Source organism: Esox lucius, chromosome 5 (assembly GCF_011004845.1).
Source record: "Esox lucius isolate fEsoLuc1 chromosome 5, fEsoLuc1.pri, whole genome shotgun sequence".
NCBI lineage: Eukaryota > Metazoa > Chordata > Actinopteri > Esociformes > Esocidae > Esox > Esox lucius.
The window spans coordinates 20,830,639-20,854,950 of NC_047573.1; the positions used below are offsets into that span (position 1 = coordinate 20,830,639).

The 24,312-nt window shown below is 42.7% G+C and overlaps 1 protein-coding gene across 5 annotated transcripts; it reads right to left on the reverse strand.

The window, feature by feature from the left end:
• Window positions 1-1,820: 1,820 nt before the first annotated feature.
• On the reverse strand, window positions 1,821-18,358 carry hltf (helicase-like transcription factor). Of its 5 annotated transcripts, none has more exons than XM_029120046.2 (26): window positions 18,212-18,358; window positions 17,835-17,910; window positions 17,524-17,696; window positions 17,193-17,359; window positions 16,953-17,086; window positions 16,812-16,876; window positions 16,449-16,520; window positions 15,743-15,934; window positions 11,921-12,004; window positions 11,572-11,632; window positions 11,258-11,318; window positions 10,863-10,918; window positions 10,710-10,760; window positions 10,441-10,524; window positions 10,201-10,319; window positions 9,961-10,104; window positions 6,599-7,316; window positions 5,516-5,651; window positions 5,209-5,388; window positions 5,011-5,126; window positions 4,699-4,883; window positions 4,459-4,581; window positions 3,500-3,612; window positions 3,134-3,314; window positions 2,441-2,521; window positions 1,821-2,327 (listed from the first exon to the last, which is right to left on the reverse strand). In XM_029120046.2, the coding sequence occupies exons 3-26, from the start codon at window positions 17,689-17,691 to the stop codon at window positions 2,184-2,186; spliced, it is 3,435 nt and encodes a 1,144-aa protein (XP_028975879.2). In that variant the 5' UTR covers window positions 17,692-17,696; window positions 17,835-17,910; window positions 18,212-18,358; the 3' UTR covers window positions 1,821-2,183. The 5 variants fall into 5 exon arrangements, with proteins under 5 accessions (XP_028975879.2, XP_034147990.1, XP_010886986.2 ...); XM_034292099.1 differs by having other exon boundaries at window positions 6,599-6,734; window positions 18,212-18,356; XM_010888684.4 differs by having other exon boundaries at window positions 6,599-6,740; window positions 18,212-18,355.
• Window positions 18,359-24,312: the final 5,954 nt, after the last annotated feature.

Below are 24,312 nucleotides of genomic sequence, written 5' to 3' on the forward strand. Positions count from 1 at the left end.
TTCTCACAGCTCCTTTCCCATTAGAGCCACTTGGTCCTTAAGAAGTCTGTATCATTGTTGTGGTTTCAAGTCCAGTGCACACAGACTGTTGTTACATTTGGGTCATTTGAGGAGCACAAATCTCTAGCTAAGTCATTTGTAGAATTCCTTTACATGATAGCTAGGTTAAAAAAATGAATAAAAGGCAGCTAAGATTTCTGGTCTTGTGGACAGAAACATGACATTTGAAGATTCTGGCCAAGATCATCAACATCTGTGGCCTAGCCTTCTGATCTTAGCTCTTGCCCTAAACAGGAGACCCACTTTGCAGGTAGGAAAGACCACAAATGGTACTACTGTTCACAGAACTCTAGTCAGAATCACTCTAGCTATGCCCTCAACAACACTACATAATCTTTAAAAATACTTCCTAAAATGCAAACTATTAGGGCAAGCATATAAATATACTGTACTGACACAAGATGTGTACAACAAATGTCTTACCCACCGTTACAACCATACATAAAACATTCTCAATCTAAACACAATACCACACAATGGCGAAGCAAAAAATAAAAATAAAAAATAAGATCAGCTGAGTCCACATGATGTGGAAAGGCAAACATGCTATAGAAGGTCCCACAGTTGACAGAGCATGTCAGAGCAACAACCAATCCATGAGGACGAAGGAATTGTCACTCAAGCCCCAAGACAGGGTTGTTCATCATACGGCGAATCGTGGAGGTGGGGAGGTTTTTCAGAGTCAGGGACTGAGAGGAAAATCAGGACCGAGGCAAAGACGAAGAGTAAAGAACAGGGAGATCCTTAATGAAAACCTGCTCCAAAGTCCTCAGTACCTCAGACTGGGGAAAAGGTTCACCCTTCCAAAAGAGCAACCCAAAGCACAAAGCCAAGATAAAGCAGGAGTGAAACCCTGATCAAACACCTCTGGAGAGACCAGAAAATGACCACCGACATTCCCCATTCAACCTGGCAGATTGAAAGCTATTTCAGATAAGAATGGGAGAGACTCCACAAACACTGGTGTGCCAAGCTTATAGCATTATACCGAAGAAGGCTGTATTCACTGCAAAAGGTGGCTCAACAGAGTACTGAGTGAAGGGGTCTGAACACTTAAGGAAATGCTATTTCTGTTTTCTATATTTTAATACATTTGCAGACATTTCTATGAACCTGTTTTGGCACAGCCCATAATGAGGTATCATAGGTAGATGGATGAGGAGAAAAAAACAGACCCAGCTCAAAAGTTTCCCAATGCACTGTACTGTATTTGTGAACCCAAATGACACAAAGTACAGTTCTGAATAGGTTGCATCTAAGCGGGCTGGTGTTTATACTCCGCACAAGTCCTTGACAAGGTAAGCAGCTGCACACACTCGCAGCTTTAAGTAGGAACACTGCCTGTCAGAGCTATTAGGACAGGCAAATCTGTTAAGGCTTCAGAGTAGAAGTCATTGCCATAAAAAAAAGGCTTAGTGTTGGTGGCTTTACAGCAGAAACCTGTTTGTCTACAGCTCAAATTATTTTACCGGAGATGTTTATTTTCCTGGAGCACATTTGCCTGATTTTATTTTTATTTTTTTAAGTAAACAATCCTTGAGTCTGTCACAGTATATAGTTTGGCAGTATGGATGTGAAGACATCAAGGTAATTAACTCTATACACTCATGGGGACATAGTGGGTGTAGGGCAGAGCTGTGTACAAGGGGGACAACATAACGGTACTATAAAATAGGCTTGGGAGCTAGCGCCCTAAACAAAGAATGTAAAACACATGTTGTGCTGAAGGTCACATCAAGTGTTCAAATAGTTTCTGGGGGGCTGAAAAGAAAATTTATTCCATTTCCTTGTATCGATTTTTTGAATGTTCGATACCACCTATCTTGCTATCTGAATATACTGTTGAATATTCTGTAGGTCTGCACATTCCATTTTAAGTCATTTTATTATACATTAATTCTTCATTCAAGACAGAATTATTGACTTAGATGATAATTTTTTTAGAAAACCAATATATTCTGGTGTATCATAGAAAGTTAACTCACACAAAATCATTGGTCCCCGCTAAAAGATGGGCATGTGTTTATGATCCCAGAACAGAGGGAACATTTCCCATAAAACGTAAAAGATAACAACATAACTGTCACATCGAGCTCTTTCAAAGTGTCTTTTTGTGCCAGTGTCTATAGCTCCATAAGTGCTTGGATCTCCTCTATCCGAGAGGTCTTCCTCTTGCTGGGATTGGTTCCAAACGCCTTCTCCACCAGATCCTGCTTCTGCCTCTGAATCTTCACCATGTTCTCCTCCACAGAGTCCTTCACTATGAACTACAGGCACAATAAATAGTTTTATAAACACACTGCTTCTTCCTCACCTTCCTCCATTATAAACCACATAACAAAACTAAAAAAATGACTCACAACCCCCATTGCCCTCTGACCTTAGTGATGACAACGTCTCTCGTCTGGCCAAGGCGGTGACAGCGGTCCACACACTGGTCCTCTACTGCTGGATTCCAGGCCTGGGAGGCACGCACGTGTACACACACACACACACACACACACACACACACACACACACACAGGCTCAGTATGTTGTGAAGAAATAATAGACTGCTAAACAGATGACACTAGGGTGCAACATTACACCTAACCCACTGTGTGGTATGTATCGCGGTTTGAGAGTCTCTGTTCTGTACTTGAATGCATTGGGGAGACAAAGCTTTGATCAGGGCTGCCACAAACAGCTATTTGGAAAGTGGATTAATTTGTCGATTATTATTTCAATTAATCCCATTTACAGGATTTAGAGGATTATATGAAAATCTTTACATTATATATTAAATTAGTGTCATTGCTTATATTGCAAAATACTCTCTGTGAAACAACTTGAGATAGCTGTATTAAATAAAAAATGTGCAAAAATAGAGGTTTATAACACCACTTTAAAATCCCACCAAATATTCCAACATTTAACCTGTTGGAAACCCCCCAGGATTAAGGAATCTTAAAACAGTCCGTTTCCAAAACACCCTGGTACTACTGCCAATGTTACATTAATGCAACACTCAACCAACATTCAAGATTTTTTCTCTATGAAAAGGAAGTGTTTCACTTCCCTTTTCACCACTCACTGGGTCCATGAGGAAAACGTGTGAGGCAGCTGTTAGGTTTAGCCCCACCCCTCCAGCTTTGAGTGACAGCAGCATGACTAATGGACTGCCAGGGGAGTGGCTCTGAAACTCCTGGATGACCTGAGCCCTCCTCCTCTGACTCATAGTACCATCCAGACGCACAAACCTAAAACCCTCCTCCCTAGAGACAGACCAAGAGAAAAGTTAAAAGACAGAAATACATGTATAGTATTTGAATAAATGAGTACAGAGACAAAAGGAGAGACACAGGTCTCAGAGAGGGAAGAGGAGAGAGACAGACAGGAAAGAGAGGGAGAGACAGAGAACGGTCCTGATAAAATATTTGAAATGTGTTCTGTGTGTTACCTGAGTGGGACCTCCAGTAGACTGAGGAAGCGTGTGAACTGAGAGACAACCAGGCTTTTAATGCTGCTGTCCTCACAGCGCAGTCTGAGCAAGCTGGACATTAAAGCATCTACCTACAAACACATACATACACACACACACACACACTTTGTTTAAAGGGCATGTGTAACAATAGCTGAAACATTTCTTATAACTAGGGCCTCAAGCTTACTGTTTTGTCCACCAGCCACTGAGATTTAAAAACTACGAGCCATTCATTTTTTTTACAGCTTGTCCCCAAACACAATTAAAAAGAACTGATGACTACACTGATTACCAAACAAGAACTAAATTCAAAGCAGCATGGCTTGATATCCATAAATATGCAAGCTAATTCTTAAAAACAAGAAACCAGGCAAGCCTAGTTCAACCGGCCCGCAATAGAAAGTATTGATCGTGGCTGCCCCCTGGAGAGTCGAACCCAGGTCGCCCACGTGAAAGGCTGTGTCTTTAACCACTACGCTATTTAACAAGGGATAGTCAGTCAGTCAGTCAGAGATAGACGGACGGACTCACTCACTAAGAGACATTTGCTCTTCTAGGCTGGCTCTGCTTACACGGACATACAAATGTCATGCTGGCCCTTTAAGGGCAGTAGGTTACCATGGTAACAGCCTTCAGCTAAATAACCAAGGTGTCTGTGGGAGAATCTCTTCCCAGGGCCACTCCCCAGCTTGGATCAGTCTAGTCATAGCACATTCCACCAAGCATGTGAATCAATGTCAACAGACAAACAGACAACCAAAGGACAAAGTTTCCGGAAGAGCGGGTTTCCAAAAATGAATCTTTCAATGCATCACCAAAGATAGGCTAGGGATATGTACAACTAAACACAACAAATATTTGAAATACTGAGTATTTTGTTTAACCTTACAAACTGAGTGAAATGCTGTTACCATCCAACAGTGTGTTCCATCTACCTTAGAGCTGCTCCTCCAGTTCTCTGAAGGGTAGCCCCCGGCCTCCTCTTCCACCTCCTGAGGGAACTCCACCAGCTCACTGGCCTTGATCGGGCCTCTGCAAAGGGGGCACCGCGCCGGCTCCTACACGCACGCACGCACGCACGCACACACACACACACACACACGTTACGCAAAAAAAGCCCACAAGCGCCTGCCTCTGTGCAGCCAGAGAGAGATGTGTGTGTGTGGCCGGCTAACCTGCTCCGTGCGTAGGACCTCAGCGATGCACGGCCGGCAGTAGACGTGTGCACAGTGGGTGATGACCGCCAGACGGACCGAGCTCAGACACACGGGGCACTCCTCATCAGAACCGCTGCCCAGCACCAGTCTCAGCCTCTCAATCAGACGCTCCCTCAGCTCAGCGGGAGTCGCGGTTACCACTCCTGTAGGCGGAGTTAGAGGGGTTCGTTACGGCGCCGCCAGGAATTCAAACCGAAACGCTTAGAGAACGTACAAAAAAGTCATTAGCGGGCATGTGTTTGTGCTTCGAGGCGACGTGTCGTTGTGTACCTGTTTGTGAAAGGGTGCTACCCAGCAGGTCCGGATGGCAGCAGAACTGTCTCAGTCTGACCAGGATGGCCAGAACGTCAGCGTAGTTCCTGAGGACGCTGCCCTCCTCAACATACCTACACACGCACGCACACGCTTGTTAAACACGCAAAATCTACCTACACACGCATGCACGCACACACAGACACACACACACACCTGCTGATGGTGGCACGTCCCTCTGTTCGTGCCAGCTCGTACTCCTCCCTCTCTCTCGTGGTCAGCTCCACCTCCTCTATATTGAAGCTCCTCTTGGGAAGAGAGACCAGAGGCCGTCCTCCCACACGGCTGGTCTTGGTCCGACGCAGGGTGATACACCTCACCAGAGCCTGGAGGTTACTGGAGAAACAGACACGCTCCAGTCAAAATTATTTGTTGCTGCCTTACTGGGAGCGCTCTGGAAACCACACGGCTGTACAGTGCAGCATGACCAGTTGAAGGACAGCTGTGTGTGTGGTGTGCGGACCCTAGGCCAGTCTTGTCTCCCACGGTGACCGGTCTCTGAATGACTCTGTTCCACCACTCTCTCACGTCGAACGGCTTCAGGCGCAAGAACGCCACCAGCATCCATAGATCTTTCAGGCTGTTCTGGATGGGAGTGCCTGGAAACACGTGCACACACACACAAATGATGAGTTCTCCAACCGGCCAATCGTCTGAATGAGAGTCTGCCCGTATGCATACCATGTTCAACACCAGGTGGAGAAGGTGTGTGTGTGTGTTTGTGTGTGTGTGTAGGGACTCAGTCTGACCACCAGGCCAATAACAAACTCAATGCACATCTACCCAGCCCAATCAGCCAGTGGAGATGAAACGACATGACAAATCGGCTAGAGAAATTTCAACAGAATTGTAACCATCTGGAACACCTGGGTGGCCAGGCCAGTTCTTTGACATCTTGGGCTTGTTTAAAGAGGATGCTGCCTGTTGGATAAAATGGGAGCAGTGCATTCATACTGACACATATAAACATACATATCACAGGTAATATTTCTTCCCTAGTCATATTTAAGCAACTCAAGTGATACAAAACATGTCTAGTGCTTTTTTTAATAATACATGGACCATGAGGGCCAGTTTACCCGCTCACTGGCTACATCTGCTGGCCATGAGGGGAAACACGCCAGGGGATAATTAGCTCTCAGGCTTGATGGTGGTTATTTATCCTGGCCTTGCCAGATTGATTAAGTCTTGTTTCTCCAAACAAACTGATAACTACACAACACAACCTGAACATGGCAAACGGCTTGGACTGTTCTCAGAGAGGAACCGGGGAAAAAAGATGGAAAGGTTCAGGGAGGAGCTAGGATTTTATTTAGTTTTATTATTGCTTCCCAGTTGCCATGGCAAACTCTCTCACCCAGTTCCCTAATAGGTCCAGAATCAGATCCCTGGAGGTCTAACATGATTGTTATTCCTTATTGATATCACTTGTTTTAGGTGTATATAGAGCTCATAGCCCATCATTTAATGGGTTCATAATAACCTAATGGATTAGATGCTGTCAAACTGTGAGACGACTCCCTCCGCCAGTGTGTGTGTTGAGTACCTGAGAGAATCCAGCGTCTGTGTGCGTTGAGATCGAGCACGGCCTTACTCTGCTGGGCATTGGGGTTTCTGATCACGTGGCCCTCGTCCAGGACTACTCTGAGCCAGGTCACTGAGTGAAGAGGACCCCCACTGCCCTGAGACTGGCAAACAGAGAGACAACAGTGAAGAAGACCCCCACTGCCCTGAGACTGGCAAACAGAGAGACAAAAGTGAAGAAGACCCCCACTGCCCTGAGACTGGCAAACAGAGAGACAAAAGTGAAGAAGACCCCCACTGCCCTGAGACTGGCAAACAGAGAGACAAAAGTGAAGAAGACCCCCACTGCCCTGAGACTGGCAAACAGAGAGACAAAAGTGAGGAAGACCCCCACTGCCCTGAGACTGGCAAACAGAGAGACAAAAGTGAAGAAGACCCCCACTGCCCTGAGACTGGCAAACAGAGAGACAAAAGTGAAGAAGACCCCCACTGCCCTGAGACTGGCAAACAGAGAGACAAAAGTGAAGAAGACCCCCACTGCCCTGAGACTGGCAAACAGAGAGACAAAAGTGAGGAAGACCCCCACTGCCCTGAGACTGGCAAACAGAGAGACAAAAGTGAAGAAGACCCCCACTGCCCTGAGACTGGCAAACAGAGAGACAAAAGTGAGGAAGACCCCCACTGCCCTGAGACTGGCAAACAGAGAGACAAAAGTGAGGAAGACCCCCACTGCCCTGAGACTGGCAAACAGAGAGACAAAAGTGAGGAAGACCCCCACTGCCCTGAGCGAGTTCACTGATGCCAAATCAGCGCACAAACTAACACTCTCTCTCTCTCTTGCTCATTTTTTCCCATAAATTAACACGGCTGTCACTGTCCTTTCCCATTTTCTATGCTACAAACAGTACATTTTGTTATAATCTGTAAAATGTTACATTTAATTATGAAAACACTGGAGACAGGTAGCCTAGAGGCCCTATCTTGTAGCAATACCTAAAAAAATAGAGAATTTTTTCAGTCTTTGAGGGATCATAACTAGGTAGCTAGTAATAAGATGGTTCTCTCTCATTCTCCATGGTAATTTGTTATTGTCTCAAACGGGGGTAAATAATCTGGTGCTGTCAGACATTTCTAACTTTGCCAGCATGTTCCTTAGAACTCTCCCGTTAGTTGCATGCAGTCTTACAATGTTATGTCATTTATTTTGGGATTTATGATCATTTCAAACTATAAGTTGTAGGTAGCACAGAGGCCCTATCAGATGGACCAATAATACTGATCATTTTATTATAACACTTCATCTGTTGTGTGAATTGTTTAACTTATTATAGGAAATTAATAGATACAATCCATATTCATTACAAACAACTGTAGATATTTGTTATATTATGAAAAATATAGTAGAAATAACTACATTTAGGAAAATAGGGCATCTTGGAGACCATAACCCTAATGCTGTTTTACAAAATTAACTAAAACTATGTCAACATTTTTCTCTAAATTAGGTTTAATGTTTGGGGTAGAATTTGTTATTATACACAATGTAAAGTGTGAATGGAAACCTTTTAAGTTTTATTGTCTGATAATCATCTGTTTACATCCCAATAGGGCCTCTTTGAGACCTCTCTAAATTCTAACCCCAACTCTATTTCACAAAATGATCTAAAACAATATCTTAACTCTATTTTTCCAGCTGTATATTGATAGAACATTTAGAACATGCTATGACATAGCATGAGAAGTGTAAATGTAAACAACATCATTTTAATGTTCTCAGATAATCATACCTTCACAACCCAAAAGGACCTCTCTTAAAACACACCATAAATGTCCCTAAATGCACAAAGCAGACAATGCAGCAAAAACAACAATAGGTAACATTTCCAACCTGGTATCCTATTTACTACACACTTGTATCTACAAGATATTACAGTATGAGTCAATATTACTGTGGAATTTTGATGTTACTGATCCTACAAATTACCATCTAAATTGTCAAATTGAACAACCCCTGACCTCTGAAAAATATGAAAGCTTAACAGTTGAGACTGGTGCTTTGGATATGTCAACAGCGGGCTATGTCTGAAGAAATGGATGAAGTGGCTAAGCTAAAACGTCATTAGATTGTATATACATCTTGATAACTATGATGACTAGCTGAGACCGCATTAAACATGCAACCATACCAAAATAACAATAGATAACAGTTTGGAACTTTTAAATTGTCAACTACACCCTTGTATCTATATACGCATTTAAATGCACAATTTATCCTTACGGAACGACCCTTGACCTCTTTGAAAAATATGAAAGCTTAACGATTGAGACTGGTGCTTTGGATATGTCAACTCGGGCCTAAGTCTGAAGGAGTTGCAGAAATAGCTTGCCTGTATCTTTATTTAATGCCAAGATATGGAAGCTTGGGAGTTGAGACTATTGCTTAGAATATGTTGCATGTTCATATTTTACACAGGGGTCAGGGGTCGTTCCATGAGGATGAATTGAATGCTTTGCGGGTTACTTTTCAGGATCAATAACTAAAGAATTCCACAGTAGAATTGTCTGATCTGGTTCCAACCTACAGATAACAGTGTGGAGTTGCTAGATTAAATCCTCCCAAAATGTTACCTATTGTTATTTTGGTATGGTTGCATGTTAAGTGCAGTCACAAACAGTCAAAATTGTATGCCGATTTTGACAATAGTTTTATAGATTTATGGCCATATCTTGGCCTTAGATAAAGATACAGACAAGCTACTTCAGCAACTCCTTCAAAACTAGTTTCCAGGTGACATATTCTAAGCAATAATCTCAAGTCCAAAGCTTTCATATTTTACACAGGGCTCAGGGGTCGTTCCATAAGGATGAATTGAATGCTTTGCAGGTTAATTTTGAGGATCTATAACTAAAGAATTCCTCCGTAATATTGTCTGATCTGGTTCCAATCTATAGATATTTGTGTGATGTTGCTGAATTTAATACTCCCATGTAACGAATTTGTAGATTTGTTGCATTATCTTGGGTATTGAACAGGTTAAAGGTAAGCTACTTTTGCCGTTACTTCCAAATGTTGCCAACTGTTGTTTTTGCAGCATTGCCTGTTTTTTCTAGTCAGGGTTATTTATGGTAATGACCCTATTGGAAGACATGGTTCTAACAGCCATAAAGGTATGTTTTTGTCCTCTCCACTTCAAATACCATCTCACAGAATGTTCTAAAATATCTATTAACATCAATTTAGTTTTGTGAGTCAGGTTAATAGAGAAAATGAGTTTTTTAGCCGCGATGCCCTATCGAGTAGCCGAGATGCCCTACCGAGTAGCCGAGATGCCATATAGGTAGCCAAGATGCCGTTACAGATATATATATCTCACACACACACACCGAGTAATCAGCAGTCATCACGTTGTATGTAGTGAGGACCACGTGCTGTGTGGACAGGAAGCGCGGGTCCCTGTTGCGTTCCGGGCCGTAGTACAGATAAACATTCAGCCTCACGTCGGGTCGCACATGCTGCTCCAATTGGTCCTGAAACACAGGCCGGATGTTTGAGTGTGTGTGTGCAGTCTGTGCGCGTGTTTGGCCAGACGATGTGAATTGGGCAGACCGTGGACGAGGCCTCACCAGCCAGTTGCTGAGCACGGACAATGGGCAGATAATGAGAGTGGTGGTGGCCGCCGTGTCGTCGGGACTCGGGGAGGGGGCCGCTATGGCTGCTCCGACCTCAGACCCTGCCCTTTTGCCTACACAAACACACGTACACAGGCAGAGAAAGGCAGGCATGTTCCCGGGGCTGTTTTCACACACTCTCAGCCTGGGAATACAGTCAGTTTGTCTGAGATTGGAACACTGCAGAAAACCCACCGGTCCTCTTCTTCTCAGGACCTCCCCGCGGTGGCCCAGTTAGCGCTGCCGCGAAGCCTGTGTCTTCCTCCAACATAGCAGCCCCTACATACACACACACACACACACACACACACACACACACAGTCCAATGCAAAGCCTTAGGGGACATCCGACTTATGGTCTGAGCAGGTAAAAGAATAGGTGGGATGTTACTGTAAATCTGACCAATCAATCACCGCGCAAACACATCAGCTTAGTCAAAGCAACCAACACGCGCGGTGAGTTACCTTTCTCTGTCCTGGTGGTCTTTCCTTTGCTTCCCGCTTTCTTTCCCCTCCCTGTGTGGTGAAAAAGATACAGATACCACGTCAGCTGTGTGGGTCTGTGGTCTGCACATGGCAGCAGGACAGCTGGACTGAATAGTTTAAATTAATCTTTACCTTTCTTTTCAGGCAGCCAATCCCCATCCTCCACCTGGGATCTAGGCCCACCTGCTCTGAAACACACACACCTCAGGTGATAAAACACAGTCCTGCCACCAACCTGAGGTGATAACACACACAGTCCTGACACCAACCTGAGGTGATAACACACACAGTCCTGACACCAACCTGAGGTGATAACACACATAGTCCTGACACCAACCTGAGGTGATAACACACAGTCCTGACACCAACCTGAGGTGATAACACACATAGTCCTGACACCAACCTGAGGTGATAACACACAGTCCTGACACCAACCTGAGGTGATAACACACATAGTCCTGACACCAACCTGAGGTGATAACAAACAGTCCTGACACCAACCTGAGGTGACATGAACACTAACTCACCTTTTACAAGGGGAGGGACCAGCAGAAGCCACCAATTCCTCATCCCCCTCTCCCTTCATCCCTGAAAGAAAAAAGCCAAGTCCATCAACAAGACAGAGCTCATACAGACATTAAAAAGATAATGAAAGAAAAACCTGAACTAAAGTATCGGTTCGCTGAAATATGGGAGAAGTGCAGCAAGTGGAGCTTTATTTTGAAATGTCCATTGTTTTGTTTTATCTAAATAACAATTTCCCAATAACTATTATGCCAACAATATGCCAATAAAGCCCTTTAATTTGAGCTTAAAGAGAGAGAACATATGATGGTGTCACCTCCAGGGAGTGAGTGTTTCCTTGGAGTAGCAGAGGTCTTTGTCTCAGGAGAACAGGTACGCTGCAGAGACAAAGACTGGTCACTGACATGGCAGTCACACATCCATTCACAAAGTCTCCACACTGCCATTCATGACAGCTAATCAGAACAAGCACACTTGAAACAAACTGTCAGCTAAAATTCAAGCCCCCATTATGTGTGCTAGCTAGCTAGCTTACAAGTGACCTCATCCCAGTTTGGCGCATCTAAATCAAAAAGCCACACGTTCATTTGAGGACAGGATTGGGAAACTGTCCAATCATTTCACCTATCAGAGGTTCGGAATGAAAATCAGATAAGAATACTAACCCGAGGCGCACACTTCTCCAGAGGCAGAGGTTTTCCGTTGTGGAAGTTGGAAAGTATCAGAGCAATGGTGGTTAATGTTTTCCCCTGAAAACACAAACCTCAGTGAGGATGGAGAAAAATGTGTGTGTGTGCGCTAGTGTCCTGTAAACAGTGAGTAATGTGTGCTAGAGTCCTATAAACCTACAGTAATGGGTGTTAGTGTCCAATAAACCAGTCAGTAATGTGTGTTAGTGTCCTATAAACAGTCAGCAATGCGTGTAAGTGTCCTATAAACAGTCAGCAATGCGTGTAAGTGTCCTATAAACAGTCAGTAATGTGTGTTATTGTCCTGTAAACAGTCAGTAATGCGTGTTAGTGTCCTGTAAACAGTCAGTAATGCGTGTTAGTGTCCTGTAAACAGTCAGTAATGCGTGTTAGTGTCCTGTAAACAGTCAGTAATGCGTGTTAGTGTCCTGTAAACAGTCAGTAATGCGTGTTAGTGTCCTGTAAACAGTCAGTAATGCATGTTAGTGTCCTGTAAACAGTCAGTAATGCGTGTTAGTGTCCTGTAAACATTGAGTAATGCGTGTTAGTGTCCTATAAACATTGAGTAATGTGTGTTTGTGTCTTGTAAACATTTAGTCATGTTTGTGTCCTGTAAACAGTCAGTAATGTGTGTTTGTGTCCTGTAAACAGTCAGTAAAGTGTGTTAGTGTCCTATAAACATTCAATAATGCGTGTTAGTGTCCTGTAAACAGTCAGTAATGCGTGTTAGTCTCCTGTAAACAGTCAGTAATGCGTGTTAGTGTCCTGTAAACATTGAGTAATGTGTGTTTGTGTCTTGTAAACATTTAGTCATGTTTGTGTCCTGTAAACAGTCAGTAATGTGTGTTTGTGTCCTGTAAACAGTCAGTAAAGTGTGTTAGTGTCCTATAAACATTCAATAATGCGTGTTTGTGTCTTGTAAACATTTAGTCATGTTTGTGTCCTGTAAACAGTCAGTAATGTGTGTTTGTGTCCTGTAAACAGTCAGTAAAGTGTGTTAGTGTCCTATAAACATTCAATAATGCGTGTTAGTGTCCTGTAAACAGTCAGTAATGCGTGTTAGTGTCCTGTAAACAGTCAGTAATGCGTGTTAGTGTCCTATAAACATTGAGTAATGTGTGTTTGTGTCTTGTAAACATTTAGTCATGTTTGTGTCCTGTAAACAGTCAGTAATGTGTGTTTGTGTCCTGTAAACAGTCAGCAATGTGTGTTAGTGTCCTGTAAACAGTCAGAAATGCGTGTTTGTGTCCTGTAAACAATCCGTAATGCGTGTTTGTGTCCTGTAAACAGTCAGTAATGCGTGTTAGTGTCCTGTAAACAGTCAGTAATGCGTGTTAGTGTCCTGTAAACAGTCCGTAATGCGTGTTAGTGTCCTGTAAACAGTCAGTAATGCGTGTTAGTGTCCTGTAAACATTGAGTAATGTGTGTTTGTGTCTTGTAAACATTTAGTCATGTTTGTGTCCTGTAAACAGTCAGTAATGTGTGTTTGTGTCCTGTAAACAGTCAGTAAAGTGTGTTAGTGTCCTATAAACATTCAATAATGCGTGTTAGTGTCCTGTAAACAGTCAGTAATGCGTGTTAGTGTCCTGTAAACAGTCAGTAATGCGTGTAAGTGTCCTATAAACAGTCAGTAATGTGTGTTTGTGTCTTGTAAACATTTAGTCATGTTTGTGTCCTGTAAACAGTCAGTAATGTGTGTTTGTGTCCTGTAAACAGTCAGCAATGTGTGTTAGTGTCCTGTAAACAGTCAGAAATGCGTGTTTGTGTCCTGTAAACAATCCGTAATGTGTGTTTGTGTCCTGTAAACAGTCAGTAATGCGTGTTAGTGTCCTGTAAACAGTCAGTAATGCGTGTTAGTGTCCTGTAAACAGTCAGTAATGCGTGTTAGTGTCCTGTAAACAGTCAGTAATGCGTGTTAGTGTCCTGTAAACAGTCAGTAATGTGTGTTAGTGTCCTATAAACATTGAGTAATGTGTGTTTGTGTCTTGTAAACATTTAGTCATGTTTGTGTCCTGTAAACAGTCAGTAATGTGTGTTTGTGTCCTGTAAACAGTCAGCAATGTGTGTTAGTGTCCTGTAAACAGTCAGAAATGCATGTTTGTGTCCTGTAAACAATCCGTAATGTGTGTTTGTGTCCTGTAAACAGTCAGTAATGCGTGTTAGTGTCCTGTAAACAGTCAGTAATGCGTGTTAGTGTCCTGTAAACAGTCAGTAATGCGTGTTAGTGTCCTATAAACATTCAATAATGCGTGTTAGTGTCCTGTAAACAGTCAGTAATGCGTGTTAGTGTCCTGTAAACAGTCAGTAATGCGTGTTAGTGTCCTGTAAACAGTCAGTAATGCGTGTTAGAGTCCTGTAAACATTGAGTAATGTGTGTTTGTGTCTTGTAAACATTTAGTCATGTTTGTGTCCTGTAAACAGTCAGTAATGTGTGTTTGTGTCCTGTAAACAGTCAGTAAAGTGTGTTAGTGTCCTATAAACATTCAATAATGCGTGTTTGTGTCTTGTAAACATTTAGTCATGTTTGTGTCCTGTAAACAGTCAGTAATGTGTGTTTGTGTCCTGTAAACAGTCAGCAATGTGTGTTAGTGTCCTGTAAACAGTCAGAAATGCATGTTTGTGTCCTGTAAACAATCCGTAATGTGTGTTAGTGTCCTGTAAACAGTCAGTAATGCGTGTTAGTGTCCTGTAAACAGTCAGTAATGCGTGTTAGTGTCCTGTAAACAGTCAGTAATGCGTGTTAGTGTCCTATAAACATTCAATAATGCGTGTTAGTGTCCTGTAAACAGTCAGTAATGCGTGTTAGTGTCCTGTAAACAGTCAGTAATGCGTGTTAGTGTCCTGTAAACAGTCAGTAATGCGTGTTAGAGTCCTGTAAACATTGAGTAATGTGTGTTTGTGTCTTGTAAATATTTAGTCATGTTAGTGTCCTGTAAACAGTCAGTAATGTGTGTTTGTGTCCTGTAAACAGTCAGTAAAGTGTGTTAGTGTCCTATAAACATTCAATAATGCGTGTTTGTGTCTTGTAAACATTTAGTCATGTTTGTGTCCTGTAAACAGTCAGTAATGTGTGTTTGTGTCCTGTAAACAGTCAGTAAAGTGTGTTAGTGTCCTATAAACATTCAATAATGCGTGTTAGTGTCCTGTAAACAGTCAGCAATGTGTGTTATTGTCCTGTAAACAGTCAGCAATGTGTGTCAGTGTCCTGTAAACAGTCAGTAATGTGTGTTAGTGTCCTGTAAACAGTCAGCAATGCGTGTTATTGTCCTGTAAACAGTCAGAAATGTGTGTTAGTGTCCTATAAACATTCAGTAATGTGTGTTAGTGTCCTGTAAACAGTCAGCAATGTGTGTTAGTGTCCTGTAAACAGTCAGAAATGCGTGTTTGTGTCCTGCAAACAATCCGTAATGTGTGTTTGTGTCCTGTAAACAGTCAGTAATGTGTGTTAGTGTCCTGTAAACAATCAGTAGTATGTGTTAGTGTCCTGTAAACAATTAGTAATGTGTGTCAGTAATAATTGAGGTTATTCATGGGACTTAAATGGCTTAAATTTCAATTTAAAAACGGGGGTGTTCTAAATCATTTGAACGGTTTTGCATATGCTGCAGTTTCTAATAGAAAGGGGAAAAAGCAGTATCCAAATCAAAGACTATCGAAATGGCTCTTTCACAGATAATATTCGGTTCCAAACATGTTTATATGTGTTAGTGTACTGAAAAGGTTTCAATGTGTTAGTTAATGTACAGAAAACTTTTCAGTGTGTGTTAATGTCCTGTAAACTAAATGGGTGCATCTCACCAGTCCCATGTCGTCAGCCAGTATGCCCCCACGGACCCTCTGCGGTCTCTCTCTAACAGAGGAGTATGTCAGTGTGTTATAGAACAGCCCCCCCTTATCCTCCCAGAATGGGGGCAGGGCAACGCTGTTCTCACACACACACATCCAACTCAGAGCCTGCTTCTGGTGGGGTAGCAGAGGAGTACACACTGCCTAAACACAGACACAAACACAGACATGCGTAACTTGACGATTCTACCACCTTTCTTGTCTCATTCACATCTCTTTTCTTCGTCTCACAAGCAAGGACATGTACACTACAGATCATAAACAATTCAACATTTTGGGGGGAATTGACTCCCATTCAACTGCTGGTGTCACCAAGTCTCCAAAACAATTACACGCCACCTCCACCCAATTGGCATTGGGTTCTATGGTCAGTGTGTGGGGGTGATGAGGGTAGACAATGTCCTTCTGGCAAGACGTCCAAATACCTTGCTGGCATGGCGGTAAAACTGTAACCAGATCGGGCCCTAAGTCTATATTGAACCCACAGCTCGGGCATTGCAAATGCCCTTGTCTATCAATAGAGCCCCAAATGTCTACATTCAATTTGCAAATCGATATTCTGTATACTACTTCAATAAAAATTTTATAATTTCATTTGAGGCAATTCTCAGTGATAATTTGAATGAAGCACATCACTGACACATACACAGGCACTCACCTTCACTGCCTCTCTCTCGCCATTCTTATCTTCCATCAGATCTTCAAACAAACTGTCAAACGCGTTCTTCAACTGCAGGAGACAAAAACCCGAGTGATATGACAACACACACCAGCTGCAGGTAATCGTCATTTTATAGTGCATCTTGATGTATCAGTTTATACTACATGTTATGGATGTGCATCTTTCCCTTTCAGGACATTTTGATATGCATTTAGACGTATGGGCTCCCACAGGGCAATGACACCGATCAATGTGCTACAGTACGACAACTTTTATGCGCATAGGTCAAAAGCTAGGTCAATAGTAATACCTCAAATTAGGCAAAGGGTTACAATTTGGGAAGCAGCGTTTGCAAATTACCTCTTCTGCAGTCAGTGGGACAGTCTTCCTCGGTGGAGCTTGACCATCTGAGACCCCTTTAACAACTGACACAAACACACAGCGTGAGACAAATGCCTACGCAGGAGGCTGCATTGGCACAATGTGCGTGAGTGTTTGTACCTGAAGAGCCAGTTTGCAGTTTGAAGCCATGTGAAGAAAGCTGCTGGACCACTGCATGTCTGTTTTCCTCTGTCCCCCAGAAGGACAACACCACGGGCATGGTGAATACATTGGTCGCTCCGAATGGCACCACCCTAAACACACACAGGAACACCCAGCTGTACCTTCAAACACCGAACAACGCACAACTCCGGAACGTTTATATTACCAATGGGCACTGTCAACCTTGCACGCGCTCACCCGTCGATCCTGGCTAAGTTGTTGTCCATAATGTTAGCCAACGAAGCAGCTAGCTCCCGTTTGATGTGCCCCACCTGGCTGCCATAGACGTTAGCCACCATTACTGCATTACGGTCGTGTGGGTTTTGAGGCTGACGAACCAGAGACACCATCTCCCTTTTGTTCACCTACATATACACATACACATGCCACGGGAAAGTATAGTAAGTGTCGAAATGTATTTAAGAGTTAACCTAAAGTTAGAGGTATCTCCTGATCAGGACAAACTCGTAGACATAAAATTAACTGATTTGGCCAGGCCTTGGCGTAGTTAGATACAGTAGCAGCTTACCACACCAGTGTAATACCGGAGCCCCACCACACTCCCACGTAGATTGCCAAACAGAATCTCTGTGTCTGGCTCCCGGTCTGGCTGTTCCCCTGTACCTTGGAGGGCTTGGGACAACGTCTCTGTAACAGAGTCATCCATAAAACTAAACCACCCCCTGGACGACTGCATGGTGCCTGAAACACAACACAACAGCAGAAATGGCTCCTTTTATCTAGAATAAATAATTGTGCATATTTTTGTTCTAACCCAGCATAACAACAGCTGATTCAACTAGTTGAATATTGCATAGTTGACTGAATAAAGTGTTTTACCTAGTGCTACAATATATCAATGACAATGTTGAACTGGCAGTAGAGCTATTGACTCTTCCTGGCTAGCAGGGAGATTCTGTAACCATCAACAATATAACTTGCATAAAGAACATGATTACAATCTCAAGGTTCAAGTAATTGAAAAACATTTCACTAGTGCTGGCATTTGTATGTCGTTATGGCTCTAAACCGACAAAGCATGATGATGTACATGTCCTATGCCGATTAGTCAACTAGCATCAGCTACAGTACTAGCAAGCACCTAACGTAACTTTTAGCCAGCTAGCCATGAGCTTTCAATCTGCAGGCTAACTTGATTACGTGTATTTCAAATAGATCCGTCAACAAATAATTAATATATACAGGTATTGATTCACCTTGACGAGACAACCACTAGCTAATTTTGTAGCTTAACCGTGCTCGTGTAATGTAAAAAAATAAAAGTGTATTCTTCTTTTTTTTGCGTATTTACACAACTAAACCTTTGTTGCCGCCACCTACTGTGCGGCATGTAAATAAACAAAAATACTGTAACATGCGCCACGAAAAACGATAAAAAGAAAAATAACACTTCAAAACGTAAAAATAGAACAAACAAAAATTCTGATACGTCTGATTGACTATTATCTACCCCATACTTATTTTTCTAATGTGTTTATGTGACTCTTCAGGTTGGATCTTGGTATAGAATTCGGGGGAAAAACGTAACCCATATGGAAAAATATTTATTTTTGCAATGCAAAATGTATGTAGAATATATGTTGAATATATAATAATAATAATAATAATACATGGGATTTATATAGCGCTTTTCAATGACCCAAAGACGCTTTACAAAAACAAGCAAAACAAAGAACACTGAGAAATAAAATATACAACAACAAAGGGGCTATGGGAAGGCTTGTTTAAACAGAAATGGCTTAAGGTGGAGGCGGAAGGTGTTAAGAGAGTCAGAGTCATGGATGGATTGTGGCAGTGAGTTCCAGAGCCGGGGAGCAACCCTGGAGAATGCCCTGTCACCACAGCTCCGTAGCTTGGATCTGGGGATGATGAGGTGGCCTGCTGTACAAGAGCGGAGTGAGCGTGAAGGTTGATAGTGTTGAAGAAGGTCCGAGAGGTAGGGGGGAGCAAGTTTGTGGAGGGCTTTGTAAGTCAGGAGGAGTATTTTTTATTCAATGCGCTGTTTGACAGGGAGCCAGTGAAGCTCACAGAGGATGGGGGTGATGTGCTGCCAGGACTTTGAATGAGTAAGAAGCCTAGCAGCAGAGTTTTGAACCATTTGGAGCTTATGGAGGTATGAGGAGTTGATGCCGGACAAGAGGGAGTTACAATAGTCAAGACGGGAGGAGATGAATGCATGAATCAGAGTTTCAGCTGCAGGTGGGGGGAGGGAGGATTTGAGTTTTGCAATGTTACGAAGATGAAAGAAAGATGATTTGACAGTCTGTTTAATGTGTTGCTCGAAACATAGGGTGGAGTCAAGGATGACCCCAAGGTTGCGAGCACAGGGGGAAGGAGAAACTACAGTGTTGTCAATGGTGAGAGAGAATGTGCCAGTTTTACTAAGGGTGGATTTGGTGCCAATGAGAAGAAGTTCTGTTTCACTGTTGAGTTTGAGGAAGTTGTGATGCATCCATATTTTTATTTCAGAGAGACATGATTCAATATGGGCCACAGGTGGGTTGGTGAGAGACTTGGTGCTGAGATAAATCTGTGTGTCATCAGCGTAGCAGTGGAAATTAAGGTTGAAGTGGCGGAGGATCTGACCAAGGGGGAGGATGTAAATGATGAAGAGTAAGGGACCCAGAACAGAGCCCTGGGGGACCCCCTGCGTGACTGTAGATATTTCAGATTTTTGGTGACTGAGGGAGATGTAATGGGTTCGATTTGTGAGGTAGGTTTGCAGCCAGGAGAGTGCGGTTCCCTCAACACCCAGACCCCTGAGCCTGGTGAGGAGGATCTGGTGGCTCACGGTGTCAAATGCGGCACTCAGATCCAGGAGAATCAGGATGTTGAGGGAACCAGCATCAGCAGAGATGAGGAGGTCATTGACAACTTTGAGTAATGCAGTCTCTGTGCTGTGGAGTGGGCGGAAACCAGACTGGAGGGGTTCAAACAGGTCATTGTGAAGCAGGTGTTGTTGGAGTTGAGAGGCAACCGTCCTTTCCAGGGTTTTATATGTCGAACACATTTAACTTAATTCAAAATACATTTCAGGTATCAAAATGTAATTCACCGATTACTCTGAAATGTATATACAAATGTATTTTTTAACTTTATTCAAAATACATTTCAGCTATCAAAATATATTTCAGCTTTTATTCCGAAAAGTATTTGAAAATGTAAAAATCCATTACAGTTTTGTCCAAATGTATTTCACCGTCAACGATGCTCTCATTACAATTGTAATGTATTATAGAAAATACATTACAAAATGTATTTTGAAGCCCATATTAAAATGCATTTTTAAAGTAAAAAGCACAAATGTAATTACTGATATATTGATTATATCACATTTAGGTGAAATACATTTTATAGATATACATTACCAAAATACATTTAATCTTATAGTCACAAATATAGTCTAATGTACTAAGGCAAACTTGGTAGGACCACTACTTGCCTCATCCATAAATATAATCCTGTTTGGAGTAGTGGTTAGTGTGCCTTGCTGGAGAACATATGGTTGCAGGTTTGAAACACCTCCTGGCTGATATATGTTTTAAAAATGCATTAAATGTTTTTTAAATAAATATATTTAAACTGCCAATTTTTAACATTTTGACATATATTTACCAAATGTATTCAGGAGTTTCCTAATGCAGAGCCAGGTTGTTACAATTTATGTATAGGACACGTGAAACCCTGGAAGCTTTGAGAAAACAAGACTACATTGGAGACGGTCTTTGCATTTCTATGAGGCATAGCATATCTCTACTAAGTATAGGTAGTTCATTTAAATTCACCAATAACTCAAATAATTCAAATAAGATGCAGCCGCCATTATGAGCTTAACTTTGTGCCTTTGCAATCGGACTTCATGACCATGTTCTAGTCTGGACAACTCCCATTTATGGACAGAGACATTAGGATCTCATGATTAGGCCATATACTGATCCTTGGTACTGATAAGCTGCCAGGGATAGATCTGTTCTGTGTTCAGAAGATGTTTTCCATAAATGGCAAGTCTGTAACTAACAAGAGACAGTACAGCTTCTAACCCTAAAAAGAGAATTAAATAATGAGTAATAACCCCTATAAAGTCTTGCGGCAAATCTTTAAAAGCGTCTCTTTCGGTTCTAACTTCTTCCATAGGGAATTTCACTTAAAATAATATCTATGTTTCGTGTAGGCCTACACCACCTCACTATTTTCATAATTGTGTTAATGTCTTAGGACAAGTTGACATTTATCAATACACCTATTCGCTTAATAGACTGATCAAAAATATTAAGGGAACACGTAATCATGAAAGTGACAACAGGTGCACTGGAGAGGCTACAGCAAGACAACCCCCGAAAAAAGGAATGGTTTTGCAGGTGGTGGCCACAGACAATTGCTCTCTCCTTATACTTCCTGACTGATTCTTCTCTAGTTTTACGTTTTGCTAGTGCCCCTGTCACTACTGGTAGTATAAGGCAGTACCGGCAGCCCATTCAGGTTGCACAGTCAGTCCAGCTCCTCCAGGATGGCACCTCCATACATGCTGTTGCAAGGTTTGCTGCGTCTCCCAGTACAGTCTCAAGAGCATGGTTGAGAAACCAGGAGACAGAACCAGTATCTGCTCCTTTGTGTGAGAAGGAAAAGGAGGAGCACTGCCAGAGCCATTAAAAATTACCTCCAGCGGGCTACCGGTGTGCATGTTTCTGAACAAACTGTCAGAAACAGACTCCAAGAGGGTGGCATGAGGGCCCCGTTTCATAAATTGTGGGACCTGTGCTCACAGCCCAGCACCATACAACCCGATTGGCATTCGCCAGAGAACACCAGAATTGACAGGTCCGCTATTGGTGCCCCGTTCTCTTCACAAATGAGAACAGGTTCACACTGAGCATGTGACAGACGTGAAAGAGTCTGGAGACACCAAGGTGGATGTTATGCTGCCTGCAACATCATCCGGTTTGGTGCTGGGTCAGTAATGATCTGGGGAGGCATATCCTTGGAGGGACGCATGGATCTCCACGTGCTAGCCAACGGTACCCTGACTACTATTAGGTACCGGGAGGAAATCCTCAGTCTCATCATTGGACCTTATGCTGGTGCATTGGGCCATGGGTTCCTCCTAGTGCAGGACAATGCATGGTCTCATGTGGCCAGGGTGTGTAGGCAGTTCCTGGATGAACTAAGTCATTGATGCCATTGACTGGCCCTCACGTTCCCCAGGCCTGAATCCAACTGAGAACCTCTGGGATGTTATGTATTGGTGCATCCAGCGCCACCAAGTAACGCCACAGACTGTCCCAGACTGATGTTGTGATACAAGTCTCGGAGGAGATCCCCCAGAACACCATCCCCGTCTCATCAGGAGCATGCCCAGACATTGTCAGGAGTGCATACAGGCACGTGGGGGCCATACACACTACTGAGTCACATAAAGAGTTGCCATAATAAAATTCACTCAAGTTGGAACAGTCCGTGATTTCCATTGCTTACTTTGATTTTCAGTGTGCTATTATCACTATATATTTTTTGCATTATTGAGGAGAAACTTGCTATAATTGCATAGTGTAGTTTGTCTTAATCTATACATCCTGTACGCTTCTGCCGCTACCGTTAATTACATTTCCGCTTCCTATTCTCCATCGTACCTTGTATTGCCGCGTCAGCTTTTAGCTATAAGTCTACATTTATATGACGAATTTGACAAGCCATTTATTTGCTATACTTGACAATCCGGAATTAACATGACAGATATCAACGTCGTAATTACATTGTGACTATAGTCAGAATTTTGATTCAAGATATCTGTAACGTCATTCTGACTAGTCAAAACTACAGTTAAATATATCTGTACTACAGTTTTGACTAGTCAAAAGTGAATTACAGATATCAGCGATGACCTCCCTGAAAACGATACTCGACTCGTTACACATCCCAAATGGAAATTGGACTAGTCAAAATGGATAATAGTTGCAGATATCTCAAACGTCATTATGACTATTTCGAATTGTTTTTTATGACGTTTCTGATGCGAGGCATTAAATCATATTGTTCCAGGAACGCATTTCGGTGTTAGCAAGAATGTCGGTTTCAGTTGTGAATAGAATAGTTAAAACATTTCATGAAATAGAACGATCTTATCGTCTGGGATTTTGTGGCAAACAATATAATAATCACCTAAAGGATTATTAGGAACACCTGTTCAATTTCTCATTAATGCAATTATCTAATCAACCAATCACATGGCAGTTGCTTCAATGTATTTAGGGGTGTGGTCCTGGTCAAGACAATCTCCTGAACTCCAAACTGAATGTCAGAATGGGAAAGAAAGGTGATTTAAGCAATTTTGAGCGTGGCATGGTTGTTGGTGCCAGACGGGCCGGTCTGAGTATTTCACAATCTGCTCAGTTACTGGGATTTTCACGCACAACCATTTCTAGGGTTTACAAAGAATGGTGTGAAAAGGGAAAAACCTCCAGTATGCGGCAGTCCTGTGGGCGAAAATGCCTTGTTGATGCTAGAGGTCAGAGGAGAATGGGCCGACTGATTCAAGCTGATAGAAGAGCAACTTTGACTGAAATAACCACTCGTTACAACCGAGGTATGCAGCAAAACATTTGTGAAGCCACAACACACACAACCTTGAGGCGGATGGGCTACAACAGCAGAAAACCCCACCGGGTACCACTCATCTCCACTACAAATAGGAAAAAGAGGCTACAATTTGCACAAGCTCACCAAAATTGGACAGTTGAAGACTGGAAGAATGTTGCCTGGTCTGATGAGTCTTGATTTCTGTTGAGACATTCAGATGGTAGAGTCAGAATTTGGCGTAAACAGAATGAGAACATGGATCCATCATGCCTTGTTACCACTGTGCAGGCTGCTGCTGGTGGTGTGATGGTGTGGGGGATGTTTTCTTGGCACCCTTTAGGCCCCTTAGTTGGGCATCGTTTAAATGCCACGGCCTACCTGAGCATTGTTTCTGACCATGTCCATCCCTTTATGACCACCATGTACCCATCCTCGGATGGCTACTAACAGCAGGATAATGGACCATGTCACAAAGCTCGAATCATTTCAAATTGGTTTCTTGAACATGACAATGAGTTCACTGTACTGAAATGGCGCCCACAGTCACCAGATCTCAACCCAATAGAGCATCTTTGGGATGTGGTGGCCCTGGATGTGCATCCCACAAATCTCCATCAACTGCAAGATGCTATCCTATCAATATGGGCCAACATTTCTAAAGAATGCTTTCAGCACCTTGTTGAATCAATGCCACGTAGAATCAAGGCAGTTCGAAAGGGGGTCA

What these genes read in the sequence shown, in the direction of transcription:
- hltf (XM_029120047.2), bottom strand. Translation starts at nt 17,691, where the DNA reads ATGCAGTCGTCCAGGGGGTGGTTTAGTTTTATGGATGACTCTGTTACA. An exon ending in GAAACACTCACTCCCTGGAG is followed by an intron (nt 11,319 to 11,571) that starts GTGACACCATCA and finishes TTTTTCTTTCAG; the next exon opens with GGATGAAGGGAGAGGGGGAT. An exon ending in AGGTCCTACGCACGGAGCAG is followed by an intron (nt 4,582 to 4,698) that starts GTTAGCCGGCCA and finishes GCGTGCGTGTAG; the next exon opens with GAGCCGGCGCGGTGCCCCCT.